At 54.6% G+C, this 14,898-nt stretch overlaps 6 protein-coding genes across 6 annotated transcripts; 4 read left to right on the top strand and 2 right to left on the bottom strand.

Annotated features, from left to right (window-relative positions):
* Window positions 1-15: 15 nt before the first annotated feature.
* PUNSTDRAFT_81838 (uncharacterized protein) lies at window positions 16-1,720 on the bottom strand. The gene is made up of 6 exons (XM_007380067.1): window positions 1,564-1,720; window positions 1,343-1,498; window positions 1,209-1,275; window positions 1,136-1,158; window positions 918-1,078; window positions 16-861 (listed from the first exon to the last, which is right to left on the bottom strand). Exons 1-6 carry the CDS (start codon window positions 1,698-1,700, stop codon window positions 254-256), a joined length of 1,152 nt encoding a protein of 383 aa, XP_007380129.1. The 5' UTR covers window positions 1,701-1,720; the 3' UTR covers window positions 16-253.
* A 135-nt stretch (window positions 1,721-1,855) lies between these two features.
* On the top strand, window positions 1,856-3,008 carry PUNSTDRAFT_97332 (uncharacterized protein). Its single transcript, XM_007380066.1, has 5 exons — window positions 1,856-2,074; window positions 2,156-2,243; window positions 2,311-2,391; window positions 2,468-2,474; window positions 2,528-3,008. The coding sequence occupies exons 1-5, from the start codon at window positions 1,967-1,969 to the stop codon at window positions 2,562-2,564; spliced, it is 321 nt and encodes a 106-aa protein (XP_007380128.1). The 5' UTR covers window positions 1,856-1,966; the 3' UTR covers window positions 2,565-3,008.
* A 1,362-nt stretch (window positions 3,009-4,370) lies between these two features.
* PUNSTDRAFT_60438 (uncharacterized protein) lies at window positions 4,371-4,712 on the top strand (the record flags this gene model as incomplete). Its single annotated transcript, XM_007380065.1, has 1 exon — window positions 4,371-4,712. A coding segment is annotated over one exon (342 nt), but the record flags the coding sequence as incomplete, so codon positions are not given.
* Window positions 4,713-5,447: 735 nt separating this feature from the next.
* Window positions 5,448-7,788, top strand: PUNSTDRAFT_49852 (uncharacterized protein). The gene is made up of 6 exons (XM_007380064.1): window positions 5,448-5,774; window positions 5,827-6,476; window positions 6,535-6,992; window positions 7,058-7,284; window positions 7,347-7,633; window positions 7,691-7,788. The coding sequence occupies exons 1-3, from the start codon at window positions 5,601-5,603 to the stop codon at window positions 6,716-6,718; spliced, it is 1,008 nt and encodes a 335-aa protein (XP_007380126.1). The 5' UTR covers window positions 5,448-5,600; the 3' UTR covers window positions 6,719-6,992; window positions 7,058-7,284; window positions 7,347-7,633; window positions 7,691-7,788.
* A 1,153-nt stretch (window positions 7,789-8,941) lies between these two features.
* PUNSTDRAFT_130815 (uncharacterized protein) lies at window positions 8,942-9,693 on the top strand (the record flags this gene model as incomplete). Its single annotated transcript, XM_007380063.1, has 2 exons — window positions 8,942-9,052; window positions 9,115-9,693. The coding sequence occupies 2 exons, from the start codon at window positions 8,942-8,944 to the stop codon at window positions 9,691-9,693; spliced, it is 690 nt and encodes a 229-aa protein (XP_007380125.1).
* Window positions 9,694-13,256: 3,563 nt separating this feature from the next.
* On the bottom strand, window positions 13,257-13,626 carry PUNSTDRAFT_130814 (uncharacterized protein; the record flags this gene model as incomplete). Its single annotated transcript, XM_007380062.1, has 3 exons — window positions 13,257-13,325; window positions 13,377-13,484; window positions 13,558-13,626. 3 exons carry the CDS (start codon window positions 13,624-13,626, stop codon window positions 13,257-13,259), a joined length of 246 nt encoding a protein of 81 aa, XP_007380124.1.
* Between the last annotated feature and the right edge of the window lie 1,272 nt (window positions 13,627-14,898).

Here is a 14,898-nt window from a genome sequence, read left to right as displayed (position 1 = left end):
CAAGAGGCAACAAGAGGGAATGATGTCATAAATGAACGCGTCCTACATGTACGAGGCGCGTGCGAATCGGGACCGTATACACTGGGAGTGTTACAACAAAAACAACAGGAGTGATTCGGATGAACAGTGAGAGCCGTCGGAGGTACCTGGTATAAGTCAATTTTGACTAGAGACTAAGGGAAATAGGAGAAAAGCTCGGTATACGGGCTAGTATGAACGCCCGCAAATGGTTATCGCCGAGAGAGCAGACAATTTAGGTCGACGCTGGGCGGACGCACACCCGCCGGTGCTCGTCCCAATCGAGCTTCTGGTGCTCCGGACTGCAGTATTTGACGAGTTTGCACTTGCTGCATATCCGGCCCGGGACCCGCGCGGGCGCAGTCTCCGGCGCGTCGCGCCCGTCGCCGCTGCTCTGGCTGCCCTCGCTCGAGTCTGTGCTGCTAGCGGGGGTTTCGTCGAAGCAGACCGTACAATCGATCCAGTTGCACATCTCGCGCGCGCGGACCTTGCGCCCGCCTCTTCCACGGCCGCCTCTCCCGTCCTTGGCGGTCTTGAGCTTGCGCCTGCGGTTGATGGGCAGGATGGCGGCGCCGTCAAGCCCCTTGCGCGGGAAACGGATCATCTCGCACTCGTCGTTGCAGCACGGGTTCGGGCAACCGCTCGGGAAGTCGTGGAAGATCTCGACGCTGGGAACGAAGAGGCGGTGGGTGAAGAAGATCTGCGAGTAGGAGGTCGCCTGATGCGAAAAGAGGATGATGAACGGAGGACGTTTTTCGGCCAGGATCGCGCGCAGGGTGAGGTCGATCTGGGGGAAGCAGGGCGTCCGGCGTTGGCGATTGAGCGTATGGGTCAGTCGCATGTCTGATTGCGAGAGGATAAGATTGGTAGAGCTGATGTGGAGGGTGAACGCAACGCACGTTCGCGTAGAATTTCTCCTTCGGCGCTTGGTTTGATAGGATGCGACTTGGCTGTATGTTGGCAGACAAGTTGGAAATATGCGGTAACGTCTTCCATCTCTTGCCGCTTCATGTCGGTTACTATAATGTACACATCATCACTGCCGTGATCATGCATGCCCCTGTCAAGCATCCATCAGCCTGTTTACGCCCAGGGAGAACTGTCTCTGAGGCAGTACCTCAATAGCATTAGTTCGGGTAACTATACCAACATGTGAGTGGCGTGCTGGTGGACAATCCGAAGGCGCATACCATGGTAAACACGACGGGCATCATGCTCAGTTTGCGCTCCTGGAGAGATCGATGGTGGTATACATGTCTAAATGACGGTTTCAGATCTCCCATCCCCACCGCACTCGACGTTCGCGAAAGGCGTCGTCACGTACGTCGTCCAGGTCCTATCCAGGGGTATCAACCGCCCCGTATCGACCGTGCGGCAGAACACGTTCTCGGGCACGAAATCTCCCTTCTGCCACAACAAGATCTGTTGATTGGGGTGCATCGCGGCGTGTTTGCGCTCGCGCACGGCGGCGAACCAATCCCTTTATACGACAGTAACGGGTGGAAAATGAGGGTCGGCGACCCTGCAGAGGCGAATGAAACGGACCAATACGCGTCGTTGCGGTTCTCGAGCCATTTGTCGATGAGCACGTCGGTCGCGTCGTGATCGAGCGTTTTGCAGACGAGCTCGCCCATGTCGAGGGAGGGCGTGATGAGCGGCGAGTAGCGGCGTGGCCTAGCCATCGTTGATCGGGGGAACCTGCAAGGGCTCGAGAGTGTGTCTTTGTGCGAGGAGAGGGGCCAAGGGGGTAGAGTGGGAAATGTGAAAGGCTCACCTGCGCCGTAAATCTTGCGCGAGGCTGCATATCTATAGCGTCCACACCGCTTTCATCTATACACGGCGCGACACGCGCGCGGATACTTTTCCTTGCTTTTATTGCCATTCGTTCTTCGCCCGCCCGGATCATTCAGATCTCTCTGTCGCGACCGATCGGCAGTGGTCGACGAAGATGCTGTTCTGCCCGACGTGCGCGAACCTGCTCGTCATCTCGCAAGAGACGGGGTACAACAAGTGGGCGTGCAACACCTGCCCGTATGAATTCCCAATCACGAAACAAGTACGCCCCCGTTTCTCTGCGTTGGGGCGCATGGCGTTCCGTCAGGTTCGGGATGTGAGATGAACGCTCGGAATTTGTCAGATGACGTCCCGAACGAAGCTCAAGCGCAAGGAAGTCGACGACGTCCTCGGCGGCGACCAGATGTGGGAGCATGCGGATGCGACGTCTGGTAAGTCTCTCTCGTCTTTTTCTCGATATACGTCCACAAACTCAGCGTCGGATGCTCGGCTCTCCAGCCACCTGTCCCAAGTGCGATCATGGTCGAGCATATTTTTACCAGCTACAGATCCGATCCGCGGACGAACCGATGACTACCTGTGCGCTACCTATGTATCACCTCTGATGCTGTTGTTCTGCGGCGCTGACACTAGACACTACTTCGTTCCTGCTCAGTCTACCGGTACGTGGTTGACTCAACATCCTGTCCAAAGTCATCATCTGACGCTAACGCAGGTGTGCGGCGTGTGGTAATCAATGGCGAGAGAACTGAACGTTCTCCCTGGCGCTCTCTGCTCCGTCCAACCCGTCAACTCCGTCACCATCGCTTGTAATGGAGCTGAAACCAGTCGGGCTTGTCGGGATCATTCCAGTGCAAAGCACCATCGAGCCAAGATACGCCCATCTAACGGACGGGCGCCCAACAGCGGCCTCTTGTGACGTTACGAATACTGCGACAAACATGGACAGCTTTGTCGGCAGCTGGATATCGCGCGTTCGCGGGAATTGCGATTTCATCGCATTTGCGCAGCCTTCTGCGCGGCTTGGATGTCAACATATCAGTCTTGCAATCGCGGAAGGGTAGAACGGGAAGGCAAAGGGGTAAACCCGTCTTGATGCTGACTATTCAACGTGAAAAGGACCGTAGCTATAGTCCTCGAGCTCTCGTGGCCTGCGGCCTCCCTGTATGACACGCGCTCAAGGGACCCTCACTCGCCAACATGTAGTTCAACTATGTGAATGTGCGCATTTGCACGCACACTCAAGAGTGACCTCGGCTCAAAAGCCCGGATCAAAGCGCCCGCGCTGTGAATTTAGCACGCGCGCGTGGAGTCCAGTATGTACGCCGCTGCGCGACCCTCGACCTCAAGCTGGCTGTTTCGAACGACGATATCGTCTCAGAGCTACATTATCATGCTCAAGCAACTGATGTTGAACACGACCGACGTCCATATCTCAGGAGATCGAAAGTCTCGGCATGATAGGCACGGCTAGTGATAGCAGTATCGTAGCCAGGGCGCCGAGGTCGAGGAAGCCCCTCACTATTTGTCGGAAAACCCGAACAACGATGTCTCGGGTCCATCACTTTTTGCGCAGTCCCAGCGACCCTCCAGCATAATGTCTCGTACTTTTTCTGCCAGTGGACGTCGGCAAGGAATGGCGCTAGCGGGAACTCCGGCGAGTACTAGCTATCAAAACAGCTATCAAAACGCGTCGTTGACGGACCACAAATGCGACAGAATCCATGAACTGGCATCGCAAGGTCAGATATCTCCTTTTGGGTCTGATGGATCTCGGGGTGTTCGCTCATAGTCAACTTCCATGATTAGTATCATCCCTTCCGAAACCTCGACGATCCGTACCTCCGGTCTCCGACCCACCTTCACCATCTTCTATCCTTTCCTGCCTGTTCTGGTCGCCGTCTTCAGGTCCATTGCGCTCCTCTCATGACGACGGTATCGCAAGGCCGTCCATCCCCTGCTCCCGATGCGAACCCTATGAATCCGGATCGCCATGCTTCATAAACTCCTGCCAGTGGAAGGGATGTGCCGCGATTGTGTACGAATCAGCCTCTCGACATTGCGCTTTGTTTGCCTCCGAGGGGTCCGAAGCACACTTCGACGCGGCCATAAGCTTATTTCGCCAGGCTGTCAAGCTGTTCGCGCCGCATGACGATGAACGTCTATATGCAATCGCCAACCTCGGCAACTCGCTTCATCACAGGTATAGGCTGTCAAAGCGATTGGTTGACGCGGATGAAGCAGTGGACGTTTTCCGGATGGCCCTGGCTGAATATCCCCACGACCACGGTCTGAGGCCTTACCTCGTTCAATCCCTCGATTGCACCTCCTTCGACCTCTACAAGTGGATGATACACATGTTCCATTACCTGAAAGCCAAGAATCTCGACTTTTTAGAGGCAGCTACCGCTATCGCCAGGGAGAGCCTTCTTGTCTTCTCCTCTCTCGACTACCACGACGGACGATTCAGATGGCTAGTGCAATTGACGCGTATGCGCCAGATGAAGTTCAGCCATACTGGTGACCTCAGCATCCAAGAAGAAACGATGGAGTTGTCGATGAAGGCGCTATCATTGACGCCCCCGGGGCATCGCTCTCGCGCTGTCGCGCTAATGCTAGTGGCCACTAGCATTTGCTATCGCTTCGATCACTTGGGCTCAACACCCACGTCCAGTGACCTCCCTATGCTGGACCGCGCGACAGCCCTGTTGGAAGAGGCACTAAAGTACCGTCCCGAAGGGCACCGCGACAGGGGGGACACGCTCACCATCCTGGCCGACATCACGAGACATCGCATGCAAGTGACGTCTGGTTTCGAAGATCGGGAATATTCCCTGCGACTCAGGAAAGAGACTTTGAAGGAATGCCCACCCGGTCATCCACAGCGACATCAGGCTCTATACGCTCTCGCCGAGGAGATCGTCGGCCCTTCATCGCATGTCCCTTCAGCTGAAGATCTCGTGCTCGCCATGCGATGCTCCACCGACGCCCTGGAGATCATGCAAGGTGGACATCCTGCTCGCTTCATGGTTCACTATTGTTTATCATACGCTCACCTCCGACGTGGCGACTTCACTGGTGCCATAATGCACCTTGTCCTGTTGATCGAAGATAGCTTAGGAAACGTGAAGGACAGACTATCGCATTCGTTGATGGTGATCGCGGAGTTGCAGCGACTGATAGCCTTAGGAGATGTCGCCCTCAACCGGGACGCAATCGACGGACTGCTGGAGGTCTATAATCGCGTGCTTCGCCTGCCACCCCGGATGGCCTTCAGGGCCGTCAGCATCCAAAATCGACTGCGGCAAGTGACCACTTTGGAGACGTTGGCTCGGGACGCGGCCATCATGGCGCTGAAGGTTGGCAAACCTCAGCTGGCTATAGAGTACCTAGAACAAGGACGAGCAAGCTTCTGGGCTCAGAGCCTGCATCTCCGCGAGGACTTCGATCGGCTTCCAGACGAGATGTCTCAAGAATTGACGTTCCTTTCGCGAGCGCTGGAGGAAGGCAGTTTCCAGCCCAATCAGCCTGAGGTGTCGAGGGAATGCTTGAGCGAACGATTCGACGCGCTCGTCGAAGAGGCCCGGAGGCTCCCTGGCATGGACCGCTTTCTCATGAGCGATACCTTCCCGGAGCTTGCTCGGACGGCATCGATTTCTCGGGCACATGTCATCGTGCTCTTACCAGGTGACCACGACTCTTGTCATGCAATCGTCATTGGGCAGGATGGCACTTGCACGTGGGTCCCCCTCCCTGACTTGAGCCCCGAAGAGCTTGGCAAGTACGCGATGGCGATGAAGAATGCCAGTCTTGCGTATAGGAGGGAGATGCCCCAATGCGCTGTTCAGCTTCGTCTGATGATCAAGAAGAAGCCGACGAGTCGGAAGCCCGTAGAAAGTGGCAATGCAATCCTCACGCAATTATGGAATGCGGTAGTGAAACCTATTGTAGCGGCATTGAGCCTCCAGGCAAGTATCTCTTGTATGTTCTGAAGCCCAGCGTGCTGACGGACACCTTCAGAAAGCCACTGGACGCAAGCGACCGAGGGTCATCTGGATACCGACTGGTCCCTTTGCGTTCGTCCCCGTTCACGCCGCCGGGGTCTACGCGGATGGTGGACACGACTGCTGCAGTGACTACTTTGTGTCCTCGTACGCCCCGACGTTGAGCGCCCTTCGAAATGCACAGAGGAAGTTGAAACCGATCGCTCGGAGCTCGACGAAAATCCTTCTGGCCGCCGCCCCTTCGCCGTACGATCCTCAATGGCAGCCTTTACCATATACAATGCACGAACTTGCGGAAATCGACTCTGTAGTGCCTCGAGACGCGTTTCTCTCTCTGCCGCCCGAAGACGACGCAAGCAGAGGGGACGAATGCGGCGCGCGTGTCCAGACTGTACTGAACGAGCTCCCGAACGCGACCATCCTCCACCTCGCCTGCCACGGATACCAGGATCCCAAAAATCCGCTCGCGAGCGGCTTCCTGCTACGAGACGAGATGCTGACCATCGCCAAGCTAATGCCGAAGTCACTTCCAAATTCATTCCTCGCCTTCCTCAGCGCATGCGAGACCGCGAAGGGCGATGCTAGCCAGCCGGATCAGGCAGTGCACCTTGCGGCAGCAATGTTATTTGCGGGCTTCAAGAGCGTCATAGCTACTCTGTGGTGAGCCGCACGAATGCTGTTCTGTACGAAAATCCTCGAAGACTGACGATTCTCGTAGGTCAATGGGAGACGTGGATGGACCGTTGGTGGCGCGGACCGTATATGAGGAGCTGTTTCACGGCGATTCTGATTATTTGGACCCCCAGGTCGTCCCTTACGCCCTCGATACTGCGATGCAGAAGCTGCGAGCAATCGATCCTACCCCTAGTCGATGGGCGCCATACATCCATATTGGCTGTTAGGGCTTGCAATAATGCCTGCAATGGAAGCATGAAAATATACACTATCCCGGTTTCTCACATAATGACCTTATAACCTCCATATGCATATATGCAGTGAAGCTGGCAAGATGAAAACACGCAATTCTCAATAATCCAAAACCCACCCAGAGAGCTCCAGATTTACAGTCTCTGGGTCAACGACGGTAGCACTGTCACCGCTTCAACGTCTGCGTGATCGCCACTCCTCCAACGATGTTCGAACATCATCCCAGACGAAGGCGCCCATTCGGATACACTGGAGGTTTGGTAACGCTTCAGCTTGTTCCACCATCAAGTATCTCACAGCGGGGGGATGCTTACTTTCGGTTCCTGCCCATTCTCCTGCGGAATCCTGAGGTCTCCAAAGTCGCCCGCCCACCCCCCGCCCATCTTGCGCTCGTAAAACGTACACGCCCGGGCGTTCAGCTCGCGCGAGGTAGTCAAGACAGCCCTTCTCGAGCCCCGACATATATTGCCGTCAAGCCGCAAGGGCGGCTGTCGCACCAGCGCCTCCCCCAACGCCGCCGCCATCAGACTTGGCGCAAGGCCTGTTCCTGACAAGACATCCCGATCAGCCGATGATGCGCTTTTCAGCGGTGCTTGCGCCTACCGGTTGTCGACGGGTGCACGAAGAGCATGTACAGCTCGAGCATCATCTCTCTTTCATCCGCATGTTTCGGAACTTCGAGCAATTCAGCAAGGCCTTCATGCTCTTCCTCGTCCCACAGCACGGGACCTGCGCCGGAGTAGCCCAAAATATCGCCGCCGGTGCTGCGGACGGCGACGACGAACACCGCGCGAGGATCTCGCTCGGCGCGCTCGTGTTCCGCCGTGCGCCATCTGAGAAGGAAGTCACGGCGCTCTGGCATAGAGAAGAAAGGATCAACCTTCGCATAGCTGTAGGAGGTCGCGCGTTACAATCATCTGTCGATTCAAGGCGTGATTGACGCGTACAATGTTTGCCATGATTCCCAGAGGAGGTCCACGATGCCGGGAATGTCTGCTTGGGTGGCAACGCGTATCACGGGCTCTTTGGCATCCATGAGTGCGTTAAGGTAAACCCCTCGAGTGATTGCAACCTTGGTGTGGCAGAAGTGACTTATATATGAACATGGCTTTGTGAGATTGCGGACTCAATGCGCAGTGGGTGACCTAATGCGCAGTCGAAACGGCGATGTACGATGAAGCTGGGTTCCAGCTTCCCTGCATCGGAGCGCTCATGCGAGTGGGTTAGACATTTTGCGCCACATTGACCCAGAATCAACGCGAGCGATGCTCCGCGATATCCGGATAGCGATGAGATGGTATAAATTCTGAAGATCCAAATATGTTCAAGTGCTGGATGAAGCTGTCGTTGTCGCATGGCCTAATTGTAACCCGGCAATAATTGCGAAATCCGAGGGGCGATGGGCTGATTATGAATACGGTGGAAGTAAATATGCCAGGTCAATGTCCGCTTGGTTGAATGAACACCATACCTCACCTCGGTCGCTGAAACACCGACTCTCAAATGCCGCCCTATCTCATTGTACAGGTAAGAACGCCTTGACAGATGCACGCTAACATGCGTAGCACGAAAGACGAGATGATTGGCGCCGTCATACTCCATCCAACGATGGCAGAGTACGTAACCCCGCGAGGAGGAGAAGTCCGCGCGAGAGCACGCTGTGCTCCTTCGATCGCAACCCTCGCCCGTGGTACGCCTCTGTTGCTCTTCACGGTGTCGGTGCACTCTGAGGCAGGAGCTCTGTAACAGCATATACTCCTATGATTCAAAGTAGCTTTCATGAAATGGCTCTTTCTGAATATTACGACGTGCGCTCTGCACAGAATTGTCAACAGCACCCTTTAAACCCCCAGAACCCCATTAATCACTAATCACGGCCTGGGGCTTCTTCGACCTCTACCCATCGTCAATATCTGCGCATTGCTCGTGCATGTGTCCTTTTCGGTGTGCAGCTACGCGTCTTCATTGAGTACATCCGCCCTACGACCGAGTCCGCGGCATACCAGTGTCAAGATAGAGATCATCCGCCGTCCGCCGTCGGGCTAGATATTCTCGACATTCCCGCCTCTGCCGTCCCTGAGAGTATATAAGACCTTTGTGTGCTCATTCTACCGCCAACATATCCTCACCCGCTTAACACCCCGCGTTGCTGCAAAGCGATAACAACTCTTTTCATCTCATATCATCCCTCACAAACCATGTCTACTCCCTTCATCGCCGCTTTGAACCTCGCCGGTACCTCTATCATGATCTACAGGGGGCCCGACGATGTCATCGTTGCTTGCGACCTCGTTCATAACGATCCACAGGTACGTCCCTTCCCCTGCTCTCTGCTCAAGACCACTGGCCTAACCTGCTACTTCACTTACAGGCGCCCATCCTCGAGGCCTCGCCGTCTGAAGTCGCATCTATCGCAGAGAGCCTCGGCGAGCGGTCTTCGTTCCGAGACCGCAAGGAGCTCGACGACGCCAAACTCGAGTTCTTTATGCCAGCGAAACGTCAAGCTGGGGACCGCGCCGCCCTCGTCCGCCGGAACGCCATCAAGCGCAAGAGCCCTTCGTCGTCGTCACATGTTACAAAAGAGCTGCCCGCGGCCCCGGTCCGGCCCGTCGTTCTGCAGGCGGCGGTCACCGAATCGTGGTCGGTCGAGAGGAGCTTGAAGAGGCTCGCTTCCTTTGTCACTGGAAGGCGCAAGATACCGGTGGTCGTGGAGATCAAGGTGGAGATCGAGGTCAAGATCGTGGAGGTCGTGGAGGAGGTGGATTGGGATATGGTGCTGGGTGAGGGTCAAGCGTTGGTTGTAAGGAGGAATGCGATGAAGAGATGCGTGATGGGACAGAAGAAGACAACGGTGGAGAGGAAGGGGGCGATTCGGCGGGGCGTCGGAGTGAGGGCGCAGGAGTGGGAAGGGGCCAAGGCGGTAACGGGGAGCGGGGAGTGGGCAGGATGAAGAGAGGGCTTTCGAGCTGGGCTTAGACGACACGGGGTATCTGCACCTGATTGTGAGTCATCCTGCTTCCCCTTACTCACTAAGTTCTTACTCTTTCGTCCGTAGTTTTTATAGATTCGACGGACCGACGATCAGGCTTCCAAAGGACCGGCGACCAGGGCTCCGAAGATGCAAGCACGATGATATTTCGCGCAGGTAAGCATCCTTACAAAATATCCTCGCATATTTTTGCTGATTGATGATTCTTCGACAGGTTCGACTGACCATTTAGTTTCTCTCTAGGTCCTGGACTACGGGGTTTCGAGCTCAGTTCTTGGCTTCGGTTTCAGGTTTCGGTCTCTTACGCTGGCCGCAAGGGGGGGAGCGAGGTCCGAGGGGTTGGAGGTGCTCGGTCATCGTTTGTGCACGGACGATGTTCGGTATCGTCGACTCTCGGCCCTCGTGCTCCCCCATGGACGGGAGGACGCGCGCTCTACTGTGTTCGCAGTTGGGCGTGCGGCCTCACCCCCAAATCATCTTCAAGAAAACACACTCTGTACACACGCATTCACTTAAGCGCCCTCTCATATGCTAAGGTTAACCGGTATGTGTTCAGCATCTCTATGCAACATTGGCTGACCATCGACAGGTTTTCATGGCTACTTTTCTCTATCCAGGTTATATGCTACGGCGTCTCATGTTTCGTCCTCCCTCTGTCATCTTCGGCTTGCTTTCTGGACCCCTGACTGCATAACGAATATGCCTTGTTCTCGATCGGACGTTCTGTAATGCATTATCACCTGTCGGTCAATGATTGTTCATGCCGTTTATGTCTCCCCTAATCTCCTTTCTTGCTCCGATTGTCCAGTCAAGCCAATGCATTCATGATGCATTTGTGCAACACAGATTTGTTATGCGCTCAGGACGATGTGTGTCGATGAAGACAGATTTTTCCTTGAAAAGTTGAGGTGATGTCGTTAACCATAGATTTATACAGAATCCACGGCTAGCTGCATGAGCCCATCTTTCGATGTCATGAATGAGCTCGTAGTGGCCTCATCGACAACAACGTCTGAACTGCCATGATCCACTCCCAAGGCGCTAATGGCAGGCGCATCACCGTGACACCACCCAAGCCCGATGTTACAAGCATACAATATCAAGGGCTTGTAGGAATATGCATGCTGGTTACCGAGCGTCATTGAACCGGGACCATATTGAAATTCTCAAGAAGCCGATGAACATGTTGAATACATGGTAGCGGGCGTTATGAGAGTAAGCGCCTAGTCGAACTAATCACATTATCACTCCGACATTCAGTCATACGAGCGTATTAGGAGCATGCGGCAGATGGAATCCCCGGGCTGTTGTTTTCGTATGAGCATGTGTTGCCGTTCTTGGTGCACTATCATGGAACCCTCGGTCAGAAGAACTCGTCAATAACGATTAGCTGAATTTGCAGTGCTTACAGGCATCTCAAGCCGGCAACCAACACCAATGAAACCCGCGTTTTGGAACAGGCATAGTCCAGAATGCCAACCCGGCGTAGTGAGATCGCATACCTACAAAGGTGCGCGACAGCATCAGTTGGGCGTCGCTGAGCTTCATCAAGGAAGTGCTCACCCCCGTGAGGACGACGGCGGTCGTTGCGGATGTCAACCCTAGCATAAGCGCGAGGACGTGGAAGAGCATTACTGGTGATAGTCGAGAGTGGGCCGAGAGTAATAGTGAAGTGCAGTCGGACTGAGGGCCAAGTTCCCGATGGCTACGCCTTTAAGTAGCCCCAATCTTGCGCCGACGCAAATGACAATGTCATAGACAACATGGTAGCCTCCAAAACGCAGGACACCCTGCAATTACGGTTCGGTGGAATCTATTCGCCGTGGTAGTGAGCCATCATCGAGAAGTAGCTGGGATTCGTCAAGGATGACAGCGATCGACAGTGTTCGTAGGAACACAAAGAATGAGGCAGGCTCTTCAGGACGATTATGTAGGATGCCCGTCGGTCGCTTAAACAGCCGATGGTGTCTGACGACTCGAAGAACTGCCATAACCAGGTTGCAGCGGGCCCGGGTCTGCGCGCGTCGGTTTGGTTGCTTCCACTCGCGGAAGTAGGTCGCTCAGATCACGACCGCGTGAGTTGTCAGTGCTCCGAGGTGCCTTCGTGAGACGTCGGCATTTCGTCAACGCCGATGTGTTGTCGTGCAGACATGGTGCTCACAACATAATGTTAAGTCGGTGCTTACATAGCAGGGGGGAACGCAAGTCATTGAATCGGTGCTTCCCGAGTTGAAATCGTGGTAATTGCTGCGCTTTCAACCATGATCGTTGGCAGATGCGCATGATTCTGCCAGGCATCATTCGGCTTGTTCAAGGAGCTCTCGAGCATCAGCTTCAGGATCGCGTTGAAGGGTTGGGAGTCATAAGGCGTGCAAGTTCCTCCCTACCTACCTACCTCATGAGGTTTTCGAACTTTCAGGTGCGCATATTCTGCTAGGACTCGTGATTGCGGTCGGCACCTCAACCGTGATGGAGCCTTGAAAGCAAGGGTAGTTCACAAGACGGTTCGATCCTAGTACTCGAGCGAGGATCGACTACGCGGCAACGCTGATGAGTGATAGTCGATCTAGAACTGTTCTGGCGAACCGCCAGCCTGAGCAGAGCACGACAAAATAGGGCTGCAATCGACAATTTGCGTGGCCACTCATGCTCTATAACAACGCGTACAACACGCAACAAATCTTGGACCTGGAAATACGGGTACACAGGCGGCGGATAGTATGGTCAACAGGAACAAGCTCCTCAGGAGCACGTAGCCTCGTCGATACCGGAGCCGTACGTACATGCGTTGCCGTTAATCTGGCAAGACGAGGATGTTCAGACAGCATGGCCATCGCATCGCAGCCAACCGTGTTCGCCGTCGTCCCCGCACCACACTGAAGACACGACTGTAGGATACCAGGCATGTCCAGTATCCTCTTCAACTAGACAGATCTGTATGCATGCAGTGCATACATGCTGCTCAGCATGATCCCGATGACTGGACTAGTTCGTGCACTCACCTTTGGAATTGTGTGGGCAGCCGCCATGAAGGTTGAGCGCAAGAAGCGCGGAACACCGGAAGATCATGCACCGGGACCGCGGTGGAAAATGGTCGAGTGCATGGGGTCATCGAGCTCTTGGGCGCACTGTGATCATGCTGGATACGAATCGCTCCGCTCAGGAGCATACGGCGCCCTCGACGCCACTGACACCGATATCGAACGAGCATGAATAGCTAAGAGGCACTGTCGAGGCGTACTCGGTCAATGATGCCTCGCTGCAATGAGATGATATCCGAAGTAAGAAAAGATTACCCACGGCAATCTCACTGGCCGATCTCAACACCTTACACGAACATGCGATCGGGGTGCACAATCCACCGAACTATGCTTTTGCTCAACCGCGTCATTTGTGCGTTGTTGAACATTGTCACCGTTCACATATCAAAAGCCAACCGTATGTTTGGCAATTTACAGAAGCGCGATAAAAGAGCGTGCCATCGGTTGTACCACTAAGGTGTGCTCATCCGCGATATGAGCAGCTTAGGTGCACGCGGCACCTCCAAGAACGCCGGGTACATTGGTCGAACATTCGTTGCCAGTAGCCTCGCACTGTTTGGGTGCATCAGCCAATGATGCATCACTGCATCCGTCAATACTCACACGCGCGGTTGTCGAGCACGCAACAGTGACCGGCACTGGGAGTGCCTGCACTATGAAGGTGGTGCAAAGCCCAGTGGGGTACAGCGGGTTGTTACTGGGTTCACAGGTCTGTGGATGTGTGTGACGGTGTCAGTCGATGGCCTGCATGTCGTCGATGGGCTCGAGCAAAACGACGACTCACGCCTTCAAAGGTCTGGGCCGTCGCCGTGAAGGCTAGTCCGAGCATAAGTGCGAGGGTGCGGAACAGCATGGTGTACGAGGTTGGAACGAGTAAGCTGAGTAGAGCAAGAGTCGAATGCAACTGGGCCTCTGGGGTTGAAGGAGACATGCAATTGCTGCACGACTTATATAGTGCCTTGCGCGAATGTATCGCAGGAGCAAGACAAATTTACAACGTCGGAAATGGACTCCCGCGTGCCTGAAGCCTCACCTGAGGGCATCTGCCAGAGGCATTAGGCAAGGCCTGAATCCTATCGGGACACAACCAGCGAGGAAGTGGAGTTCCATTGCGTACTCGGAATGCATGCTGCTCTCCTGAACGGCCTATCTGACCCGAACAGCGGCTTGCGCAACGGCCATGCGACGCCTTTCATATAGAGCTCGCCCGGCGTCGACGTAATATCGACCTGAAGACCCCTGCCTGTTCGCCGAGAAACGTGTATGTGATGGCATCCACTCGCCGCAAATGGTCGCGAAAAGTCTGACCGCGTCAGTTGTTTGTGCTTTGGGGTGGCTTCTGACACATCTCCAAAATTTCGTTGATGCCGATATCGACTTTTAAGCCTGGTGCCGATATCATATTATTGGTGGCTTGAAGCTTGACAAAGGAGGGTCGATTTCAACTCACCTGATTGCCACCTTGCAAGTATTTAGAGCAGAAAGGCCAAAAGCCTACCGTTCGCTCCCACTGTCTCACTTGCAGACGAGCAACCGATCCCTACCACGACTTGATCGAACGGCACAAGGGCATAGAAGAGCCAGCCCTCAGTCCCAGCATTCAATGGCATCCATGCATACGTATGCTAGAATTTCCAAATGGACGAGCTCCAATAATCTGAGCGAACGTGACTCCTGAGTACGCGGAGCGAAGATATGGTATGGAGCCGACAGATACCTCCGTAGGAAATTGTCTTGCTGAGTATGGAATGATCAAATGAATATTTCAAGTTGAATGTACTTCTTTGTACGATGCGCGCTCATGTATTCGTCTCGTAAGGAGTGGCGTGAATCAGTATTCAGTGATCCAGATCCCGGTCGGCCGGTCGGAAGGCCCGAAGAGAAGGAAATGTTGCGCAGACACTACGTAACAATCTCGATAGCCAGGGCACAGATCTGATAGGTGGCCTTGAATATCATTTGATAGGGATCATATCTGAACAGCATGTCGCCTCATTGGTATGCCGGTGGTGTTGAATGAACATGAGTCGCCGTCAATTGGCGTTATGTGGCAACGGTAGTGGTCAGGGAGGATCACTATCGCGGAGTGACGGCGAGCTGCACTCACCACTCGCGTAATCGCATG

The sequence above is a fragment of the Punctularia strigosozonata genome, assembly GCF_000264995.1.
Source record: "Punctularia strigosozonata HHB-11173 SS5 unplaced genomic scaffold PUNSTscaffold_2, whole genome shotgun sequence".
In the NCBI taxonomy this organism is placed as follows: Eukaryota; Fungi; Basidiomycota; class Agaricomycetes; order Corticiales; family Punctulariaceae; genus Punctularia; species Punctularia strigosozonata.
This window is presented reverse-complemented; position numbering and strand designations above follow the sequence as displayed.

Coding starts and splice junctions, on each gene's coding strand:
- PUNSTDRAFT_81838 (XM_007380067.1), bottom strand. CDS start 1,700: ATGGCTAGGCCACGCCGCTACTCGCCGCTCATCACGCCCTCCCTCGAC. Junction 1,159..1,208: donor TGCCCGTCGTGTTTACCATG/GTATGCGCCTTC, acceptor ATGTTGGTATAG/TTACCCGAACTAATGCTATT. Junction 1,079..1,135: donor CCCGAACTAATGCTATTGAG/GTACTGCCTCAG, acceptor GATGCTTGACAG/GGGCATGCATGATCACGGCA.
- PUNSTDRAFT_97332 (XM_007380066.1), top strand. CDS start 1,967: ATGCTGTTCTGCCCGACGTGCGCGAACCTGCTCGTCATCTCGCAAGAG. Junction 2,075..2,155: donor AATTCCCAATCACGAAACAA/GTACGCCCCCGT, acceptor GGAATTTGTCAG/ATGACGTCCCGAACGAAGCT. Junction 2,244..2,310: donor GCATGCGGATGCGACGTCTG/GTAAGTCTCTCT, acceptor TCGGCTCTCCAG/CCACCTGTCCCAAGTGCGAT.
- PUNSTDRAFT_49852 (XM_007380064.1), top strand. CDS start 5,601: ATGGCGATGAAGAATGCCAGTCTTGCGTATAGGAGGGAGATGCCCCAA. Junction 5,775..5,826: donor CTATTGTAGCGGCATTGAGC/CTCCAGGCAAGT, acceptor GCTGACGGACAC/CTTCAGAAAGCCACTGGACG. Junction 6,477..6,534: donor AGCGTCATAGCTACTCTGTG/GTGAGCCGCACG, acceptor CGATTCTCGTAG/GTCAATGGGAGACGTGGATG.